At 48.3% G+C, this 22,250-nt stretch overlaps 1 protein-coding gene across 1 annotated transcript in view; it reads left to right on the top strand.

Annotated features, from left to right (window-relative positions):
* Cracd (capping protein inhibiting regulator of actin dynamics) overlaps positions 1-20,931 on the top strand; it is a 45,846-nt gene extending 24,915 nt beyond the window's left edge. Inside the window, exons 4-10 of the mRNA XM_090343566.1 lie at positions 2,616-2,780; positions 5,660-5,728; positions 7,564-7,746; positions 9,644-12,533; positions 14,084-14,274; positions 14,840-15,002; positions 18,016-20,931. Coding sequence (XP_090199692.1) covers positions 2,616-2,780; positions 5,660-5,728; positions 7,564-7,746; positions 9,644-12,533; positions 14,084-14,274; positions 14,840-15,002; positions 18,016-18,176 — 3,822 coding nt within the window. The 3' untranslated portion in view covers positions 18,177-20,931. The remainder of the gene's footprint in view (positions 1-2,615; positions 2,781-5,659; positions 5,729-7,563; positions 7,747-9,643; positions 12,534-14,083; positions 14,275-14,839; positions 15,003-18,015) is intronic.
* Positions 20,932-22,250: the final 1,319 nt, after the last annotated feature.

Below are 22,250 nucleotides of genomic sequence, written 5' to 3'. Positions count from 1 at the left end.
AGCTCTACCACTTCCGGCTTTTTCTAAGTATGTGGTACCAAGGAATTGAACCCGGGTCTTCGTGCATGCTAGGCAAGCACTCTACCACTAGGCCAAACTCCCGAGGAGTTTTTTTGTTGTTGTTGTTGTTTTGTTTGTTTATTTGTTTTTTTTTGTCTTGCTTTGCCTTTGCAATGAACACAGAAATCTTAAGGAAATGGCAGTAGAAGATCAGCCAGCAAGTGCATTAGGAATTATTCTTTCCACTGGAGATGTAAGGAATGCCATCTTCTTGGCTGGCCAGTGGACACAACAAGACAGCAAATAAGAGGAATGGATTCGAGCACCCTACAGCACAGTGGGGCAACAAGGGTTGACAATTGACTGCCTGTGTCAAAATAGCGAGAAAAGAATCCTTCTCACACACAGTCATAGCACAGAGCGAGAACAAGTGTTCCAGGTAGCAGATATGCTGCCAACCACTTGTCCAGCTGGAATCTTGACAAGTTCTGTGCATGCACTGAAGTAGCACGCTGGTCTCCAGTAATTCATGCACTCCGGCAATGGCAAGTAACTGGCTAGCCTGGTGTAAACAGTGAGGCTGTGGCTCAAAACAATCAAAAAAAGTGTTGAGATCTGAGGAGCTTGGTTCAAAGCTGGCAGGGGCAAGAAAGTCCTGGGGACTCATAACCAATTCCACCAGAAAATCAGAAGTGGCACTGTGGTCCAAAGTGGTAGAGTGAAACTGTGAGCAAAAAGCACTGAGGGACAATGCTCAAGCCCTGAGGTTCTGGCCCCACAACTGACACACACACACAAAAGAAAAAAAAATAAAGAAAAGAGGGAAGGAAAGAAGGGAGGGAAGGAAAAAGGAAGGAAGGAGGGAGGGAAGAAGAGAAAAAAGAAAGAAGGGAGGGAGGAAGGGAGGGAGGGAGAGAGAGAGAGAGAGAGGCAGGGAGGCTGGCCTGCTGGCTCATAGCTCAGTCATTTAGAACCACTGGCAGATTCTACCATCAGGAAGTCTCTCCAGTGAAAATGGCCTGAGACCAGTTTGCAGTTCTTGGTCACGGTTCCCAGGGCAGGCTGGGCTGGCAGGTCTTCTGCCCAGGTTCCCATCCCTCCACGCAGGGCAGCAGTGAGCTGGGCCTGTGGCTACATGACTCCATGTCCTCCTGTCTAACTCCATTGGCTGTTCTACCTGTGCCTGCTTATTGACCTGCTTAGAGTAGATACTAACTGCTGCTTCCTGCTGCACCTGTTTCTGGAGGACACCCCTTTTTCAGCACCACCACTCTTGGGGCTGCTGAAGCTGTCCTTCCTGGCTGCCCATGGGCTTTGGATGTGCGCTCCCCACCTGTGGGGCTGGGGTCCCAGCATCTGGAGTGTCAGCCCGTGCCTTGCCATGCTCCTGACTTGGCATGTGGGGGTCCTGGAAGGTGAGGGGATGGGGAAGGCGTCTGGATCATCTCTGTCATGTGTCTGCAGTCTCACTGCCCACCAGGCCAAGGCCGGTGGAAAGCTGGGACCGAGCAGGGGCGATGTGGGAAGATTGGGTAGCGCAGCATTTGAAGGGAGGGGAAAATAAACAGTAAGCACGCTGTGGGATGTCTTCATGGGATGTCTCTGCAGGGAGAAAGTGCAGCATCAGGTGTATGAGATCCACTGAGGTGCATTCATGTAACCCTGAGTGTGATATTGCAGGGCCGGGGCTCAGATTCCCTTGGGGTCACTCATTCCTTCCACAAGCGTGGGCCACTCATCTCCAGTACTAGCGTGGGGCAGGGTCGTTTGCAGAGGGTCTTTGGAAGTGCATAGAATTGCACATTAGGCAATTTAAAGATGAAGACCTGAGATCAAGTCATCTCCGGAGGCTTCTAAAGCCTCTGAAACCCAGTTACCTGCGTCTGGAGAATTGGCACTGTGCTGGGGGCGCATTTACCACGCCCCTCCCCCAAGACACTGGGCAAGTTGAAGATCACTTCCCTTTTCAAATCCTGTCCTTGTCTCAGTCCCAACTCTATTTACCTTCGAGTTCTACACTGCTTCTCCCTTCCCTTCGGCCACTCAGCTGATCCTCTGTACTTTAACTTTCTTTGATGCCCTTTTCAAGATGGGGAGAGGCGAGGCACAGAGGTCTCAGGCCAGTAATCCTAGCTATTCAGGGGACTGAGATCTGAGGATCACTGTTCAGATCCAGCCTGGGCAGGAAAGTCCTTGAGATACTTAGGTCTAATTAGTCAAAATCAGGAAGTAGAAGTGTGGCTCAAGTGATAAAGTGCTAGCCTTGAGCAGGACACAAGAGAGAGCGTGCGGTCCTGAGTTCAGAGCACAGGACTGGCACATCACACACACACACACACACACACACACACACACACACACAAGCACAGAGTAAAATACTGTGAGATACTCCTCGAATCTAGTGGAAAATGGCAGTATTTCCATGAAAGAGATGGCTGATGACAAAGGTACTGGCTTAAGATGGACTGCCCCCTCCCCCGCACTTTCGCTGGCACAGCGGGGTGTAGAGAGCAACTTTGCCATGCCTCAGTGCCCCCTAACTATGCTGTGGAACCTGCCTGGGGCCTGGGGACTGCCTCTCTGCCTCAGAACATCTTTCTTTTGTTTCTCCCCAGCGACAGTTGGGCAAGAATATCAAGTTCGGGCAGCGACCCTCCAATGCCATTCCTATGAAGAAGCCTGGCAGTGGAGAAGTGAGCTCAGAAGAGGACTTGTTTCTGACCAGTCCCATGGAAATTGTCACTCAGCAGGACATTGTCCTCTCAGACACGGAAAACAAAGTAAGTTTCCTCCAGGGATTTGATGGCTAAAAGCCTGGGCTAGAGGCTGCCCAGGCAGCTGAGATCTGAATAGGGGGACAAGGTGGGAGAAGGTGGTCTACTGAGCAGCCCCAGGCTGGAGAATATTTCTCCGGCAGGTGGATTGGCCTGAGTCCAGTGAGAAGAGAACAGGGAAGGAGAGGGAGCAGGGCCTTTGCACATGCTCTTGCTAGTGATGTCCACATACCCCTCAAGGCTCAGGCTATGCCGACTTCTGGGAAAGCCCAACTTGGCCTTTTTTTCCGGTGACATTGTCTCCTGTCTATGTGTCCTCACCACATGCACATTGGAGCCCTCGTGTGTGTGTGTGTGTGTGTGTGTGTGTGTGTGTGTGTGTGTGTGTGTGTGTGTGTGTGTGTAGTTGCTTCCTCCCTGTCTTTAAATGCTGACTCCCTTACAGACAAATGTCCTCACACAGCTGTGTTTCTCAGGATGTAGCCAGGGCCTGCTTAGTAACACTGAATAACTACTTGTCACATTGGACTGGGAAATTAAAGAAAAGAGAAGGGACTCACTCAGAGGGACAGAGCCCACCCTACAGGCCTTCTCCAGTCCCTCAGGATGGAAAACAGGCACATTCCAGACCTTCCTGCCTAATGTGATTGGCTGATTTTTTTTTTGTAGTGCTGGTGATTGAAGCCAACAAGTACCTACCCCTTCCGTGTGTGTTTTGTTTTTGATATTGAGTCTCTCTAACTTTGCCTAGGCTGGCTTCAAGCCATGACCTTCAGATATCTGCCTCCTCAGTAAGTGGGTTTACAGGCATGTGTCACCAAGCCCAGCTTTGTTGATACTTTTTTTTTTGCCAGTCTTGGGGCTTGAACTCAGGGCCTGAGCACTGTCCTTGGGCTTTTCTTAAAGCTAGCACTCTACCACTTGAGTCATAGCACCACTTCTGGCTTTTTTCTGTGTATGCAGTTCTGAGGAATCAAACCCAGGGCTTCGTGCATGCTTGGCAAACACTCTACTACTAGGCCATGCCCCTGGCCCTCTGTTGACACATTTGTGGAACTATCAAGTATATCCTACATTGAGAATTCTTCTAGCAGCACAAGTGCTATCCTTCAGTTATGGAAAAAGGAACAAAAGTCCTACCTACAACTAGAGGTAATGATTCTTTAAGTGCTGTAGTCCTAGCACTCAGGAGGCATGAAAGTCTTATCTCCAATGAAACACCAGAAAACCAGAGTGGTGCTGTGGCTCAGGGGTACAGCACTAGTTTGGGACTGAAGAGCTCAAGGACAGCGCCCAGGCCCAGAGTTCAAGCCCATGACAAAAAGAAAAGGCCCAGAGTTTAAGCCCCATGACCAGGAAAAAAAAAAAAAAGGTTCTGTAGGTGAGGGATGGAGCTTCAAGTGTTAGAAGACAGAGAGAGAGGAGAAAGAGAGAGATGGATGGAGGATGGATGGAAGGATGGAGGGAGGGAAGGAGGGAGGCAGGGAGGGAGGGAAGGGGATGGTCTACCCCTCTGCTCCCCTCAGCCAGGGCCTGGTGGCTCTCGGCACACAGCACGCGCCCTCTTTGGGCAGCAGGTGAGGCAGTGGTGGTGCAGCCTTCCTTCTGATCTCCACAGGAGTGCTGTGGCCCGGGGGAAGAGGCAGGCTCTTTGATCCACAGACCTTAGCTTAGATGTGGGTGTTATGGAGATGAGCAAGATGTGCCATAGACCAACTCCAGTAGCTCACATCCCACACAGACCAACATACAGCCATGATGGGTGCAGATCAAGAAAAATAGGGCTGTGCCCAAGAGAGTAATTTGGAAAGAGGTTTAGATATAGGGTTGGGCACAGAGCTAGGGAGACCAAGGCAGGAGGATGAACGAGAACAAAGGGCCCAATGGGGTGGAACTCATCCAGAGAGAACCAGGAAGCCGGTCGGTGTGGCTGGACAGAGACTGGAGAGGTGCCAAAGGCAGATGGTGTTGGGCTGAGGAAAGGGCAAATTCTATGCTGAAGGCAGTCGGCAGTCACAATCAGGTCTGTATGTTCTGCACATCATTGTGTGATGTGCAGAATGCACTGAGGTAGAGCACGCTGACTCGGTGACCCTGGATGGGGAGCTAAGGAATGGCAACACCAAGCCAAACACTGGTAATTCTGTAATCCTAACAACTCAAGAGGCCGAGATTTGAGGATAAAAATTCGAAGCCAGTGGGGACAGAAAAGTCTATGAGACTCTTACCTCTAATTAGCAAAAATCCCAGAAGTGGAAGTATAGATCACTGGCCTTGAAAATTAAAAAAAAAAAAATGCATAGGGAGAACCAGGATGAGAGCCACAGCTCTGAGTTCAAGCCCCAGAACCAGCACAAAAGAGGGGAAAAAAAAGAAAAAAAAGTGGCAACACAAGATCTGGCAGGTTTAGCAGGCCACCCAGCTGGGGCAGGGAGGGTGGTGGGGCAGAGGGTAGTGGTGAGGGGAACTCCAGAGCATGCATAAGACACAGCGCTGTGAATCTCGAGCCTTTGTCCTCCATCCTGGGTTTTAAGCCCCTTCCTACTCTTTCATTTTCTCCGCCTCTTGCCCATTGCCCAAAGAGAGGTTTAGAAGAAGGTCAGAAAGCAGTCAATAAGGCCGCAGGCCCCAAGGTTTGTGCCCTGAGTAAAGCACAGCCCTGTTTCCTGCTGAACAGCCCCCCAAGGCATGGAGAGACCACAAGGATGGTGGCTAGGGTCCTGCCACGTGTGCTCCTGTTGTTGGCGTTGTTACCACGACTGTGCAGCACGTGGAAGATGCTGCACCACATCTGGAGGGCAGGCCACCCTGCACCGGGCACAGCTGGTTCTTTGTCCACAATTTGCTGTCCCTGCATTTGACTTGCTCCCTCTCCATTCTTGCAGTCCAGCGATCCACCAAGCTCTGCAAGTCCTCTGAACCTCCCTGGAGCCGAAAGTGAGATGGAAGACAAGGTAACAGGATCTGAACTTCTTAGCTGAGCTTCCTTCCCTTTCCTTTCTTTCTTTTTTTGTTTTTCCCTTTCAGTTTTCTTCGTTTTCTGTTCATAAAGGTTGGCTTCCTGTGTTATTCCGTCAACATGCAACCAGGAGTACAAGTGCTTCCTTCCTTGACAACACAACTGCTAGGACTGAACCTGGCCCTGAAAAATAGCCAGGAGAAATTAAATATGTAAATAAGAAAAATGGTATTCAAAATACCGGAAGGTATCTTTTGGGGGGGGGTCCTCTTGTATTTAGAGACATTGAGAAACCAACCAACCAAAAACCACCCAATGTCTATCTGTCTGTCTATCATCTGTCCATCCTTCTGTGTTGTCTGGCTTTGCCGGTGTGTTGCTGGGCTGTGGGCTCCTGTCTGTAGGGCTGAGAGCGCCCCCTGCTGCACGCTGGTTTGGAGGAAAAGCAGCCTTTCTCACCGCTCCTCTAAATTCTCTGTCCTTACAGGCGTGCGTCCCACCATCTCATGCTTCATCCTGGATTTTGACTTGGGTTATCCTGTGGTCACCCTAATCTTTTGAACTGTGGGCAGTTGGTTGGTCTAAGGTTGTGATCTTTGAATGACTGCACCTTCACTCCAGAACTGTGGACGGACTGTTCTGCAGTTCATTCTTTGGGTAGATTTTTGGCACTCACTTTTTTTCCTTAGGACTCTTTTGTCTTTTAGCTTGTGGCGTACTCCATACTAGGTGACATTAGAGTGATTATGACAAAACTTTTTTTTTAAATGCCATCAACATAGGTAGCTAGACTGTCCTTGAACTCCAGTCCCCTTGCCTTAGCCTTGTGACTGCTGGGGTTACAACAGATCTTCACATGGCCAAAACTTTTTTTTTTCTTTACTGATTATATTATTCTTTCAACCAGTAGGGATGGAGCACTTATGAGGTTTACTACTTGGCATAAAAAGGACTGCTATAAAGATAAGACACCTTCTTGCCTCAGAGGAACTCAGGTCTTTTGTAGGAGTTAAGTGTGTAGCTGTGACTGACAGGTACTAATTAGTTTAGGCTTTGTGATAGTGAGACTGCAACTCTACAATGCTCCTTCATGCTCTTCTTCCTTTGTGGCACAAAATCAGCCAAGGCAGAGGGCTGTGGGCACCAAAACATGTGCTCACTTTGTCCCCTATCGCTCACTCAGCATTGGAAACCTAGTCTTGGAAAGGCTTTTTTGTTTTGGTCAGTCATAAAGCTTGAACTCAAGCCCTAGGCACTGTTCCTGCTCTTTTGTGCTCAAGGTTAGTACTTTATCACTTTGAACACCAACTTCCCTTCTGGTTTTCTGGTGGTTAATTGGAGATAAGAGTCTCACAGACTTTTCTGCCATGGGTGGCTTCGAACTGCAATCTTCAGATTGCAGCCCCCTGAGTAGTAGCCACGAGCACCTGATTTTCAACTAAACTTTACAGTGAATACAAAAAGCCATCCTGGTACAGCTCCTTCCCATGGCACTGGGAATGAAATCAGGGCCTTGAGCTTGCACCAAGCCCTTTTTTGTTCTTTTTTTTCCCATAGTCTCGTGCTTTTGTCCAGGACAAGCCTTGGACTAAAATCCTCCTATCCCAGCCTCCTGAGTAGCTGGGATTACAGGTATAAATCACCACTCCCAGCAGCATCTTGTCTTTTCATTTTAAAACCAAGGCTCATTTCACTGTAGCAGTAAGGCCTCCTGCCCTCTGGCAATCTCTAGGCCTGATCAGGTGCAAGTGCATATGGGCTACCATTCTGGGATTCTCTGGAAGTGGTTTTCTGCTCCAAACTGACTTTATGTCTTAATCTGCACCCTAGGTTACTCCAGTTAAACCGTCTCGTCCCAAAAGGCATTTCTCCCCCGCTGGCACCATTGAAAGTGTCAACCTGGACGCCGTCCCCCTGCCCATCGCCCGCCTGGACAACAGTGCTGCCAAGCACAAACTGGCTGTTAAGCCAAAAAACCAGAGGGTGTCCAGGAAGCACAGGCGTCTCATCCAGGTGTGTAAGCTTGTCCTGGCTGTCCACTCAAATGTCCTCGCCTGCTGGACATTGATGTTAGCAAGTGGGTTGGGGCTGCAACATAGACATCAAAGGAGCTAGGTGTCTGCGTGTGAGGGTCAGCAGGTCTGTTTCCCTTCTGTAGCCCTTTCTGTCCAGCGGCCACAACCACCCAGCAGGAGGTCATCTGCTGGGTGCAGGGTTGTTGGCCAGGTGCCTTGTGTTGGCAGTATAAAACAACAATGGACTGGCTCTCCTCTGCTGTGTTGCTTAACCAGAGGTCTGCAGTCTGATTAGGCTGGACTGCTGAATCACAAGGTTCAGGGGACAATGATGGAGGCCAAATCTGCATTTTGGTCATCTCCTCCTGCTGGGCTATTAGTTTTATTGCCCATTCATAACAATAAGAAAAAAATGGGAGGATGACAAAGGAATGGGAGGGCAAGACATAAACATGAAGCTGTTTATCATTTTCAGGTATTTATTACTTTTTGTTGGCCATGGGGTGCTGTCCCTGAGCTCTTCAGCTCAAGGCTAGTGCTCTACCACATAAGTCATGGCACCACTTCCCATTTTCTGGTGGTTAATCGGACATAAGAGTCTCTCAGACTTTTGTGCCTGGACTGGCTTTGAATAGTGATCCTTAGCTCTCAGCCTCCTAATTAGCTAGGATTACAGTCGGGAGCCACTGGCGCCCCATTCATATTTATTTAATACCAATCCTGGGGTTTGAACTCAGAGCTTGGGCACTTTCCCTGACTTTTGTGCTCAAGGCTACTACTTGAGCCACAGCTCCACTTTTAGTTTTTTAGTGGTTAGTTGGAGATAAGAGTCTTACAACTTTCCTGCCCATGCTGGCTTCAAAGTTCAGTCTTCTGATCTCAGCCTCCTGAGTAGCAAGGACTAGGCATGAGACACAACCAGCAATTACATTTTTATTAAGTAGTTGTATAAAGGAGTTGCCATGGGGCCGGGAGTTTGGCCTAGTGGATAAAGTGCTTGCCTAGCATGCATGAAGACCCAGGTTCGATTCCTCGGTACCCCACATACATAGCAAAAAGCCGGAAGTGGTGCTGAGGCTCAAATGGCAGAGTGCTAGCCTTGAGAAAGTCCAAGAACAGTGCTCAGGCCCTGAGTTCAAGCCCAGGACTGGCAAAAAAAAAAAAAGGAGTTGCCATCCCACAAATCAATTTACAAATACTATGCATCTTGATCCACGTCATCCCTCTTATCATTTTCCTCTATCCCTCCACTCCAACTTCTCCCTTGATTTTCTTAGTTTCATAGAACACACACTGAATATCATGACTGCATCTCCTCCCTCCTTCCTCTCTAAGTTGAAGTTCTTGAACTTGGGCTAGAACTTGGGACTTAGGGTCTGGGCATTGCCTCTGGGATTTTTGTTTGGTTTTGGTTTTGGTTTGGGGTTTTGCGCTTCCCCCCCCCCCTCAAGGCTAGTGTTCTATCACAGTTCCACTGCCAGCCTTTAATTGGCAATAAAGAGTCTCTCGGGTTTTGTCTGCCCAGGCTGGCTTCGATCTTTAATCCTCACATCTCAGCCTCCCCAGTAGGTAGGGTTAGGCAACAGAGATTTACCCTCGGTGAGCTGACCAGCACAGCACTCTCCTAACCTCCAAGGAACAGGTTCCATGTCCCCTAGTGGACATTCGTGGTCCTTGTTTCTGTACTTGAGGTATAAGTTAGACACAGTAAGAAATTAACAAAAGCAGTAAGAAGAATTAGAGCAATGTGCTGTAATTGAAGCTATTTGAAACATGAACTGTTTGTTTCTGGGAATGTAATATTTGGTTGTCCTTGGGCCAATTGCGGGTGAGCAGGAGTGAGGGTTGTCTGTGGAAAGGGTCAAAGGTTAACTGTGTCCCTTCTTCCATGTTAGGACTGGCAAAGTGAGCCAAGCATCCTGGAAAGTCATCCCTCCCTGGAGCAGAACGGGCACCCAGGAGAGGAGAAGCCCATCTGCCCTGAAGAGGAACCAGAGACCCTGGACTCAGAGGAAGAGAAGCGACGCCAAGAAGACTACTGGCGAGAACTCGAGGCCAAGTGCAAACGGCAAAAGGCTGAAGCCGCTGAGAAGAGACGCCTAGAAGAGCAGAGGCTGCAGGCGCTAGAGAGGAGGCTGTGGGAAGAGAACCAGAGGCAGGAGTTCCTGCTGGAGGAAGCAGAGGAGGAAGGCCTAGAGGAGGACCTGAAGCTGGAGTCAGAAAAGGAGCGGCAGTGCAGCCTGGAGGAACAGAGCTGCCAAGAGCAAGAGCAAAGGGAGCAGGAGGCTCAAGAGTTCTTGGGGGCTGCACAACAGGGGCATCTACAGGAAGAGGGCCAGCAACTGAAGGAGCATGGGTGGCAGGAGGCAGAGATACAGTGCCAGGAAGAAGAAACGAAGGAAGTCCAAAGGCTTGAGGCCCTGGAGGCTCAGCAACAGGAAGCTGAGAAGCAGAAGCTGGAGGAAGAGTCCAGGAGGCTGAAGGAGGAGGCCAGGAGGCTGGAGGAAGAGAAGACCAGGAAGCTGGAGGAAGAGAAGGCCAGGAGGCTAGAGGAAGAGAAGACCAGGAAGCTGGAGGAAGAAAAGGCCAGGAGGCTGGAGGAAGAGGCCAGGAAGCTGGAGGAGGAGAAGGCCAGGAAGCTGGAGGAAGAGAAGGCCAGGAAGCTGGAGGAAGAGGCCAGGAAGCTGGAGGAGGAGAAGGCCAGGAAGCTGGAGGAAGAGGCCAGGAGGTTGAAGGAGGAGAAGGCCAGGAGGCTGGAGGAAGAGAAGGCCAGGAAGCTGGAGGAAGAGGCCAGGAAGCTGGAGGAGGAGAAGGCCAGGAGGCTGGAGGAGGAGAAGGCCAGAAGGCTGGAGGAGGAGAAGGCCAGGAGGCTGGAGGAAGAGAAGGCCAGGAAGCTGGAGGAAGAGAAGGCCAGGAAGCTGGAGGAAGAGAAGGCCAGGAGGCTGGAGGAGGTGGAGGAGAGGCTGCAGGAGCAGGAGGAGAGGGAGCAGGCCCTGCAAAGGGAAGAGCCGAGCAAGCATGAGGAGATAGAGGCAGAGAGGCCAGAAGATGACAGGCCGGCGCAGCTGGAGGACGAGGACAGCAGGACCCCGCCCAGCCGGGCGCGCAGTGACCTGGAGGAGAGGCCAGAAGACCCAGAAAGCCTAGCACGGAAAAGGCAGAGCGAACCCCCGGCGGAGCTGCAGGGCGCCGGGCGCGTGGAGCGTGCGGAGGGCCGGGAAGAAGGGCCGCAGCCGGCGGCGGAGCGGGACCGGGAGCGGCGGGTGGAGGAGCTGCGCTGGCGGGAGGTGGACGAGCGGCAGAGCACGCCCAGACCATACACCTTCCAGGTGTCGTCGGGCGGAAGGCAGATTCTCTTCCCCAAGGTCCACCTGAGCCCGGTGACCCCGGTGCAGGACGCGGGGCCCGGCCCGGCCGCGGCGCCCCCGGCGCCCCGCGCGGGCGTCTTGCCCTCGGCGCTGAGCATCCCGCACACCGCCATCCTGGTCACCGGGGCGCAGCTCTGCGGGCCCGCCGTCAACCTCAGCCAGATCAAGGACACCGCCTGCAAGTCGCTCCTGGGGCTGTCGGACGAGAAGCGGCCCCCGGGACCCCCGGGGACCCCGGGCGCCAAGGCCCGGCCGCCCCCCGAGGCGCCCGGCAGCGCTGCCCTGGCCGAGTGGGCGTCCATTCGCTCCCGAATCCTCAAGAACGCCGAGGGGGACCCGCGCTGCGGCGGCGACGGCGACAACCGAGAGCCGCCCAGGCCCGGGGACGAGCCGGCGCCCCGCGGCCGGTGCGATTCGCGGGGAGCCCCGCGGCGGACCCCGCCGGTCAAGTTCTCCATCATGCCGGCCTGGCAGAAGTTCTCCGACGGCGCCGGCGAGACGCCCAGGCCGGGCGCCGAGGCCGAGGGCAGCCGGAGGAGACCCGCGGCGGGGCCCGGGGAAGAGCCCCCCACGAGCCCAGATACACCCGAGGGGCGCCAGGATGCCGCCGACTCCACCCAGGGCTGCAAATTTGCCAAAGACCTCCCATCGTTCCTGGTCCCCGGCCTGCCCGCCGCCCCCGCGGCGGACGCGGCGGACGGCGAGGCCCCGGGCGGCCCGGCGGCGGCGGCGGTGGCTGTGGCGGCGGCCGCGGAGGCCGCGGGCCCCGGCGCGGAGGAGAAGGCCTCGCCTTTCGGGATCAAGCTGCGCCGCACCAACTACTCGCTGCGCTTCCACTGCGACCCGCAGGCCGAGCAGAAGAAGAAGAAGAGGCACAGCAGCACCGGGGACGGCGCGGACGGCGTCCCCGGGGACAGAGAGCCCCACCAGGCCCCCGGCGTGGCGGCCAAGGCTGGCCCGGCCCTCCCGTCCGGGAAAAAGCCAGCCCCGGCCTCCCGCAGGGAGGGTGCCCAAAGCCCCTCCGGCGGCCAGGCGCCCCCGGCTCCCCAGCCACCCGCCAGCAGCTCTGCCCTGGTGCCTGAGCACGACAAGGCAGCCCTCAGGACGCCACCAATGCAGAAGCCGGCCCTGGCCCCCAAGCCCACCGGCCAGACCCCACCATCGTCCCCGCTCTCCAAATTCAGCAGGCCCTACCTGGTAGAGCTGCTGGCTCGGCGAGCTGGGAAGCCGGACAGTGAGCCATCCAAGGAGGCCGCGGAGAGCACTGACCTCCAGCCCCCCTCATCGCCCCCCTCCGAGGACAGCAAGGGACAGAAGGGCCATGAAGAAGAGGGCCCAGAGCGGAAACTCACTTCCTCCCCGCTGTCTGCCAGTCAGCAGGAGAAACCCGGCCAAACCCCCGAGGCGGGAAGGAAAGGTGGGTAGGGCCAGAGAACCAGCAGGGGATCTGTCCAGCTCCTCTGCCACTAGAGCCACAAGAGTTGGCAGCCTAGGACAGCTGCCATGGGAAGCATCCCCGATAATCAGGGCCCTGGAAGCCGTGTGTGTGTGTGTGTGTGTGTGTGTGTGTGTGTGTGTGTGTGTGTGTGTGTGTGTGTGTGTCCATCCGTCCTGGGCTTGAACTCAGGACCTGAGCAAGACCCCTTCCCTGGGGTGTTGCTGTAGGCTAATGCACTTTCTTGGAATTCCCCAATAGGAGAGAAATGTGAAGTACCAGCTGGAACTTGCATCTCTTGTTCGGTCACTGTATCCAGTGATAGCAAAGTGTGTTCAACAGTCACCTTTCCCAGGAGTCCTGTCTTCCATCTACACAGTAGTCCTGCGTGGATTGCCTTTCTCTGTTCCTCTCTGTAGTTCTCTGGCTGGGTGTGAAGGAGAAAGTTTCCTCTTCTCCCCACTCACTACCTTCTTAGAGAACTGGAGACTCAATCCAAGGCCTCTCCCATGCTAAACACGAGCTCAAACACTGAGCCCTTTTCCCAATTTTTTTTTTGTGTGTGTGTGAGTTGGGGGGCTTGAACTCTGGGCCTGAGCTCTTCAGCTCAAGGCTACCACCCTACCTTTGAGCCAAGCCCCGCTTCCCATTTTCTAAAGATTAACTGGAGATAAGAGTCTCATGTCCCTTTGTGCCCGGGCTGGCTTTGAACCTTGATCCTCAGATCTCAGCCTCCTGAGTAGCTAGGATTACAGGCAAGAGCCACTGTGCCTGGCTCCTTTTCCCATTTTTGAGAACTGAGAGGCACTCGTGAGGATATTGGTTGAGATTATAGGCATGTGCCACCATGTCTAGCCTATGTACGTTTTCATAGCAACCTGATAAGGCAGACATAATGCTATTATCATTTCCAGTTAAGTCACATCTGTTCCATCTCAGAGCCTAGTTCTCACTCTGATGCCAAGGTGTTTACCCCAGTACAGATGGGAAATGAGAGGACTGAGATTACAGCTTCTGCTTGTCCTACCTGCTGATTGGCCTTGGGCAGGACACCCTTGCATAGAACCCTAGTAGTACCAGCAATTAAATTGGGTATTAGGCCACAATCAATCACAGTTTCTCTGTCTTCTCCAGAGCCTTCAGCCCTCAGCAGCCCCATTAGTCCAAGCAGTCCCTCTTTTTTCTGACCTTTCTACACTGGGATTCAGTAAGATGTTGGTGAGGACAAAAGCCTTCATCACTAAAAGTAACTTTCATTAAAGCAATGAAAACCAGAATAGTAATGAACTATATATTTGTAAGCTTGGAATTTCCTAACATGAGAAATCTTTCTCATAATAAGTAACTCCTTCGATTTCTAGGGAATAGCATCACTCTTCTATGATTGCATCAATTAGAGATGTTACTTACCAGCTCTGAGTCCCTCTGGCACCAGCACGTTTCTAGGCTTGATAGTATAGCACAAGTTTTGTGGGTGAGGAGCTACGTCAGCAATCGATGTCACAGCAAACCTCTTCTGTCTTTTTGTCCAGATAAGCCCTTGCTTCAGAGTAGGCACTCATTAGATGGCTCCAAACTTACTGAGAAAGCAGAAACTGCCCAGCCACTGTGGATAACATTAGCACTGCAAAAGCAAAAGGGGTTCCGTGAACAGCAAGTGACTCGAGAGGAGAGGAAGCAAGCCCGAGAGGCCAAACAGGCAGAAAAACTGTCCAAAGAAAATGTGAGTAGTCTGCCTGCTCTTCAAGTGTGATTTTGCTGTCTTATGTGTGGTTGCCTTTTAGATCACAAGGATTTTTGTTTTGTGTTGTTTGTTTGCTTCTTTTTTTAACCAATGTGGGGCTTGAACTCAGGGCCTGAGCACTGTCCTTCTACTTTCTCAAGGCTAGAGTTCTACCACTTGAGCTACAGCACCACTTTTGGCTTTTTCTATGTATATGGTACCAAGTAACCAAACTTGTTACTTGTTACTTTGTTCATGCTAGGCAAGCGCTCTACCACTAGGCCAGACCCCCTACTCCTCTTTGTTTTTGCTGTTTTGTGGGCCTTGGGCGCTGTCCCTAAGCTGTTGTGCTTAAGGCTAGCACTACCATGCTACACTCAGGTACTTTAATGTTGGGGGTGAGGCTTGCACAGGCCTAACTGAGCAGGCCTAGCTGATTGGTGTGGTCAAGCTCCTCCTCTTGGAGATAAGGTCAAAGTTGGTAGATAGAAGCTCTGAAGCATGAAAAGTCAATCTTCCCATGTCATAGGTTGAAAACATGCTTTTCCTATCTCTGGTCTCCCAGGTCACTGTCAGCTCACAGCCTGGAAGCAGCAGTGTGAGCAGGGCAAGTTCCTTGCAAAAGTCCACAGCTCAGCCGGAAGAAAAGAAGCCGGAGACTGCAGTGTCCAGGCTCCAACGCAGAGAGCAGCTGAAAAAAGCCAACACTCTTCCCACATCAGTGACAGGTAGAGAGCAGGTCCATTTCTATTTAGCTCTTTATTTTCTATAGGGTAGTTAGTATCACAGCCCCTTAGGCATCACAGAGTACAGAAACTTTGGCATTGGTAAAGCCCATTGGATAACGACTACCAGGAGGGCTGGTAGTACCAGGAGGGTGAGTCAGTGGTCCAGTACTTGCCTAATATGCATGAAGCCCTGGGTCCGATTCCTCAGTATCACATAAACAGAAAAGGGTAGAAGTGGTGCCGTGGCTCAAGTGGTAGAGAGCTATCCTTGAGCACAGAGGGGCTCAGGGACAGAGCCCAAGCCCTGAGTTCAAGTCCCAGGACTGGCAAAAAAAAAAAAAAGACTACCAGGAACCCCCCTATCCATAGTATAATGGTAAATTCCAATTTCCTGTATTCTGAAAGTTTTATTAACTTGTTGCAACAAGAAAATCCACCAGAAAAAAACTTTAAAGGAAGAAATAAGAGCCTAATAGAATTTGAGTAGAGGCAGTATAAAGTTTAAATAAAATTTAAATGGAGCTTCATTTTGATAAGCAAAGCAAGGTGGACAAAGAAGGTTGGATAGCAAGTCTAAGCTGAATAGACTCAAGGTCCAGTTTCCTTAGAAACTGCAGTGTTGGGTGGCACGTCCTACTCAGAGCTCTGCATATGGGTTGGAAACAGAAGCTGCTGCTGTGTCTTGGACCCACAGGGCCAAGGTAAAAGTGACTACTGATATGATTTTAAGCAGCAAGTTTCTGATAAGTCTGTGACTTTACATGGTAAAGTTCTTAGTACTGGGTCCTTGATTACATTTTGTTAGTTGCACATAAAGCATACATTTAAACATTCTTTATTTTGTTAAAAGAATAAAATGGTCCAATAATTTCCAACTATATCCTTAATACAAATTACTCTGAGGCTGGATGGATCAGAAAGACTCCTATTAAGGGTTAGAAGGGGGGCCGGGAGTTTGGCCTAGTGGTAGAGTACTTGCCTAGCATGCATGAAGACCCGGGTTCGATTCCTCGGTACCACGTACATCGAAAGAAAAAAAAAAAAAAGCTGGAAGTGGTGCTGAGGCTCAAGGACAGTGCTCAGGCCCTGAGCCCAAGCCCAGGACTGGAAAAAAAAAAAAGGTTAGTAGGATATCTATTTCTCTGCTTGCCAGAACTGTTTCCCAGAGAGCATCAGTCTAGAACTGTTCCCCAGAGAGTATCAATCTAAGTCCTTCACTACTGTAGAAACAGAATACCTGAGCCTGGGTAATTCATAAAGACAAGAGTTGTACTTTAGCTTACATATCAGGACACTAGGTAGTTCAAGATTTAGGCAGCTATCTCCAATAAGGGTCTTGTGCCACTTCAAATTGTGGTAGAAAGTGGATGGGCAAGTGAGTGCACATAGAAGAGAGAAAAGGATAATGAAGTCATGTGACAACCTATTCACATGAGGGGAAAATCTTTTTCCCCTTGAGGGTTCCCTGACAATCCTCTCCTCCTAATACAGCCACACTGAGGAATTAAAGTACTAACACATGAATTTTGGGCAGACACACTCAAATCACAGCAGAATCCATATCCTAGCCATAAGCTTTTCTGTGCTTTGGTTACCTGTTACCCTGAGGTCTAGAAAGAGGTTTTCATGGAAAAAATATAGTTACTACTTGGTGGGATGAGGGGGGAAGGAGGAGGGCACATGTCTATTTGAAAACCATTTTATATTATTGTAATTTCTCTAGAACTTCTGTAAGCATTATTTCATTTGACCTTACAGGAATTTAAGAATTTGAAGTGTTTGGCCAGGAGTTTGACCTAGTAGTAGAGTGCTTGTCTAGCATACACGAAGACCCAGGTTCAGTTCCTTGGTACCACATACATAGAAAAAGCCAGAAGTGATTCTGTGGCTCAGGTTGTAGAGCTCTAGTATTGAGGAAGCCCAAGGACACTGGTCAGGCCCTGAATTCAAGACCCAGGACTGGCCAAAAAAAAAAATTGAGCCAGGTGCCAGTGATCACGCCCGTAATCCTAGCTACTAAAGAGGCTGAGTTCTGAGGCTCAAGGTTCAAAGCCAGCCTGGACACAAAAGGACCTGAGACTCTTATCTCTAATCAACCTCCAGAAAACAGGAAGTGGGGCTTGGCTCAAGGATAGGGTGGTAGCCTTGAGCTAAAGATCTCAGGGACAGTGCCCAGGACTAGTTCAAGCCACCATGACACACCAAGAAAAAAAAATTTGAAGTGTTAGAATGAGGAAGGAAACTAAAATGAAAGTTGCAAAGTTGGAGAGGTCATACCTTTGACTGCCTGATTGAAAGTTTGAAAGAGTTATTACAATTCAGAATAGCCCCATTGTAGCAAAGGAAGCCATTGTCCTGAAGTGTGTCAGTCAATATTCCCTCAGTTCTAGAAGCATATGTGTAGGCTGTGGTCACAGACAGTGCATGTGTGACCCCAAGAAGAAATGTAAGCCCTCTGCCCTCAAAGAACTTTCCACAGAGAACCCAGGCTCTAAGTACAGAAAGTAGTATGCTGCAAAGGAATTGCTAGCTAGGACTGTTAAGTCAGCTGGTAGATTGGTGGAATCAGGTAAAGGGAGATATTAATCTCACTAGGTCCACACTGAAGGCTCCATGTCTGTCTTTATAAAATTGAGGTTGTGAAGTATGACCTAGTGGTAGAGTGCTTATCTAACATGCACAAAGCCTTGGGTTCGATTCCTTGGTATTGCATACATAGAAAAGGCTGGAAGTGGTGCTGTAGCTCAAATGGTAGAGCACTAGCCTTGAGAAAGCCCAAGGACAGTGCTCAGGCCCTGAGTTCAAGCCCCAGGACTAGCAAAAAAAAAATTACTGGTTCTTGCTGTTTGTAGGCACTTAAGTGTCAATAATGAGGCTCCATTTTTCTTTCTGAATCCATCTCCCTCTAGATATATAGATAAGTAGATATTTGTCATCATGTTGTAACAATAAGTTCTGTTAATTAAAGATTTAAGTGTGGTTCTCATCTCCTTCTCCTTCAAAATGAATCCAGTGGAGATCTCAGATTCGGCTCCACCAGCGCCACTGGTGAAAGAAGTCACCAAGAGATTCTCCACCCCAGATGCTGCCCCTGTGTCCACTGAACCAGCCTGGCTGGCTTTGGCCAAAAGAAAAGCAAAGGCTTGGAGCGACTGTCCACAGATCATTAAGTAAAGAGTGATTCTTATCCATTCCTATTGCCAGTTATCGGCTCCTCTCTTGCCCTTCTTATTTATTTTTTTTATATGCAGTAAAGAACCAAGCTAGGAGAAAGACGCATGTTTTATAGGCTCTAAAATAATGTTTAGAAACTGAACTGGTGGTGTTCATTGTAAAGAGTGTATTTGCACAACTCTGGGTCATGGTGCCTTGAGCTCCCCCTAGTTCTCAAGAATGGTTCCTTCTGTCCAAGGGACTACAAGAAGCGAAATCTCCAAACCAAGATTCCTCAGGAGAGCCTGTCATGTCCATTCTATGGCCTTCACACATGCACACACCACCCAGAACACATGCTTTTGCCAATCCCCATAATGTGTTTTTGATTCTGTACACTTAATTTCTTCTATCCAAAACATTTACCTTACCATGTTTGCATATTCAACCCTTTCTACAATAATGGTGAAAGAATTGTATATAGATAAAAAAAGAATGTCCATTCTCTTGAGTGCAAGAACAGGGAAAAACATCTGTGCCTATGTTTTGCTTTCATCAGTTTCCCCACCCTGAAGCTGTAACCCAGAAGAGGGCCACAACCTCCCCCACACCGTGGGGTACACGCTGATCAAGACAATGTGGGTCCCCATTATACTGGTACTTCCCTGGACATGGGGAACATTTGGCCTAGTTGGCTTCTGAGGAACGTTTTTATTTACTATGGTGAATAAATTATGTATCAAGGAGAAAAGAAATTGCATAGTCTGTCTCTGAGGATCTCCATTTAGTACAGTGGTTTTTCGGATGTCCAGGAGGCATCCAGATCCTGGGAGGACATTGTGGGGACTGTATGTTCCAGCAAAAACTCTTCAAAGAATTCTAACCAATCACCGAGGTTGAAAACCTTGAGCTACACTGACTAGTGTAATTTGGGTATTCAGACTGATGTGGAGGCTCATTCATCCAAAGCATAAAATGAGACAGGAAAACACATACAACCACCATCCAAACCAGCTATCCACTTTACATGGGTCTTAAAATTCCCTTTGGTCTTTAGGGGAAAGTTAACAGGAAGATTTTAGAGCCTTTATACTAAGGACTCCTTGAAGAATGGGTTTTTTTCCTTTGCTATAATTGAACTATTCATATTTAGAGTCCAATGTTCAGTACCATTTACAATGTAGAGCATTCACCTTGCTACCTTTACAAAGTATCTCAGAGTTTAAGTGGCCTTGTTATTATCATACACAAAGAAGGGACCTGGCAGTTTCAAAGCCACATCTTTTGATTATTTTTTTTAACTTTTATTTCCCTAGATTTGCTCTACCAGAAACATAGACATACCAGCAATCCCTCAACCATATACTGCTGACACTACCTTTACATTTCATGGTGTTGCCATCGCTCTTAAGATTCTTATTCCTAAATATAGATGTGAATTCTTTGTCCATTGTAGGGGGGATTATGTCCTTTTTCCTCTCCTATAACAACATGTTATAGTATCCATACTTACTTTCCTTTATGCTTACTCAATATGCAATGTGCTGTTATTCTATCATTTACCTTAAAGAATATCAGCAAAGCTGTTTACCTTATAAACCATTTTCTTTCTACAAAAAAAAATGGCTCAGCTTCACTATAGTAGCTGGCATGTGTGGTCAAGTGCGTAATTGTACTCTTACAAGTTGGATTAATACTATATATATTGGATTGTCAGACAATGTAAAGAATCAGTGTAACTTTTTTATTGCTGCTGGAAGCAATTAATACTCTACTGCACGTTTTCCACACCGATGTTCACTTTTAACCTTATATGTAAGCATTTCTTAGTTCAATGATTTCCTCACTACTATAACACTTTTAATAAGCATCTTTCAACCTAGAGCCCTGGAATTACAGTGTCACAGTAATTCTTCCAAGTTGACTTTTCTTTCCATCCTATCAGCTTTGGATAATGTCTCAGTTATGGCAGGGGACAAGTGAGGAAAGAAGACCATTCACCAAGAATGGGGATGAGTGAACTCTCCTGGCGCACACACCACTGAGCCCGCACAAAATGGGAAACGTGCTTCAGTTCATAACGTCCCACCAAAGTCTGTCAAGAAGAGTCTACTGAGGGAAGGGCAGTCACAGTACCTACTCTTAACAACCTCTGATGGGTATATGTTTAACATTTCATTTACAAATCACCCCAAATTTGCACTAAATACCAATGAAGTGTTATTTTGCTTTAGTTGTGTTGCAGTCTTTTCTGAGCAACAAACTATGTATGGGGAAATTCTATAAAAAACATAAAAACTTCAAGACTTTTTTAAATGAATGAGTGCTATGTTAAATACATAAGCTTTTTTTAAAATTTAAATCTGTTTTCTCAGCAAGGTTATAGATGATTAAGCTTGTTCACAGTTATATGTGTGTGTGTTTATATATATATATATACAGTCATATATATATGTATATATGACTAGAGAGTTTTTGTTTACTTTTTTTAATTTTTCAAGTGCAATTGTTTCTGATACAGAAATTACTATTAAGTTATCATTTTTAGCCAGTTATCTGCAAATGTATAGTATGTATTCATTGTCTCTTCTTGTGATGTTTAGTTTGCTTATTTTAAAGCAGCAATGTTAGCTACAAGTGTCTTGCAATATTTTTACCAACAATAAAAATTAAGTAGAAACAATGAAAATACTTTAGTGTGATTCTAATATTATTTGAGATTCGGGGTGTACAATGTTCATTAACGAAGGGAAAGAACTTTCAATAAAAAAATACTAACAAGCTCTTTGGCATTAATGGAATTTCCTTTTGAGAGTTTACTAACTTTCATGATGGCCTACAAGCAGTTTCAAATTTACCTAACTTTTGAGAAACAAGAAAAATTACAAGGTATATGAAACAGTAATTGATGATTGTTTTTGCTATGTATTTTGGAGAAAAATAGTCAATAGTGGCAAATGTTTATCTCAGTTCTACATTGTAAATTAGCCTTAAACCTCCTTACACTGTGGGCCAGGTACCACTACCACTAGCTTCATCAGAGAACTTGTGGGAAATGTGGCTTAGGGCCAACTGCCACTGGGCCATACTCGAGCCCAAGCTGAGCATTTAGCGCTTAAGGAACAACAGCTGTGTCCTTACCAGCTTGGGCTGAAAAACTGTGAAGATGTCTTGAATTACATAGCTGGGAACAATGAATGCCTAAAACCACAACATACCAAATTGTACAGCATTTGCCTTTTATTCTACATTGGTATTTTTGCTCATTCCAAAATACCAAATAAGCTGGGGATACACCTCAGAGGCAGAGTGCTTACTGAACATGTATAGGCCCTGAGTATGATCTTTAGCAACATACACACCAAATACAGAACTGCATTTGATAGATTAATTTTATCTTTTGCTGTAGGTAAGTGAGTAAATGGCGTGTTACATTAGTGGCTCTTTTAAGTCACTAAGTCTATTGTGATCCTTGGATTTCCACGTTTTGTTTTTTGTTTTTTTGTTTTTTGTTTTGTTTTGTTTTTACCAGTCCTGGGGCTTGAACTCAGGGCTTGGACACTTTTTTGCTCAAGGCTAGTGCTCTGCCACTTAAGCCACAGCACCACTTCCACCTTTTTCTGTGTATGTGGTACCAAGGAATCAAATCCAGGGCTTCATGTATGCTAGGCCCCTGGGGTCTTTTTTATTGTTTGTTTGGGTTTTTTTGTGCCAGTCCTGGCGTGAGCTCAGGGCCTAAGCACTGTCCTTGGGCATTCACAAGGACAGAGCTCTACCACTTGAGCCACAGAACCATGGATATGGTACTAAGGAATTGAACTCAGGTCTTCAGGCATGCTAGGCAAGCACTCTACCACTAGCTAGGCCAAATTCCCAGCCCATGGAGTCTTTTTTATAACACCCCTCCACACATACATACAGACATACACTCATTAAACCTACCTAAATGTTTTCGGGTTCTACAGAAAAACGTAACTGATAGAATATATATAGGAAATGGGAAGCAAGAAAGCACTCTCTTATATAAAATATGTAGCCTATTGTAAGCTCTCCAGAAAACTAACAGAAACATTTGATACATATGAAATTACAGGA

The sequence above is a fragment of the Megascapheus bottae genome, chromosome 13 (assembly GCF_031878675.1).
Source record: "Megascapheus bottae isolate mThoBot1 chromosome 13, mThoBot2.hap1, whole genome shotgun sequence".
NCBI classification, from domain to species: Eukaryota; Metazoa; Chordata; class Mammalia; order Rodentia; family Geomyidae; genus Megascapheus; species Megascapheus bottae.
This window is presented reverse-complemented; position numbering and strand designations above follow the sequence as displayed.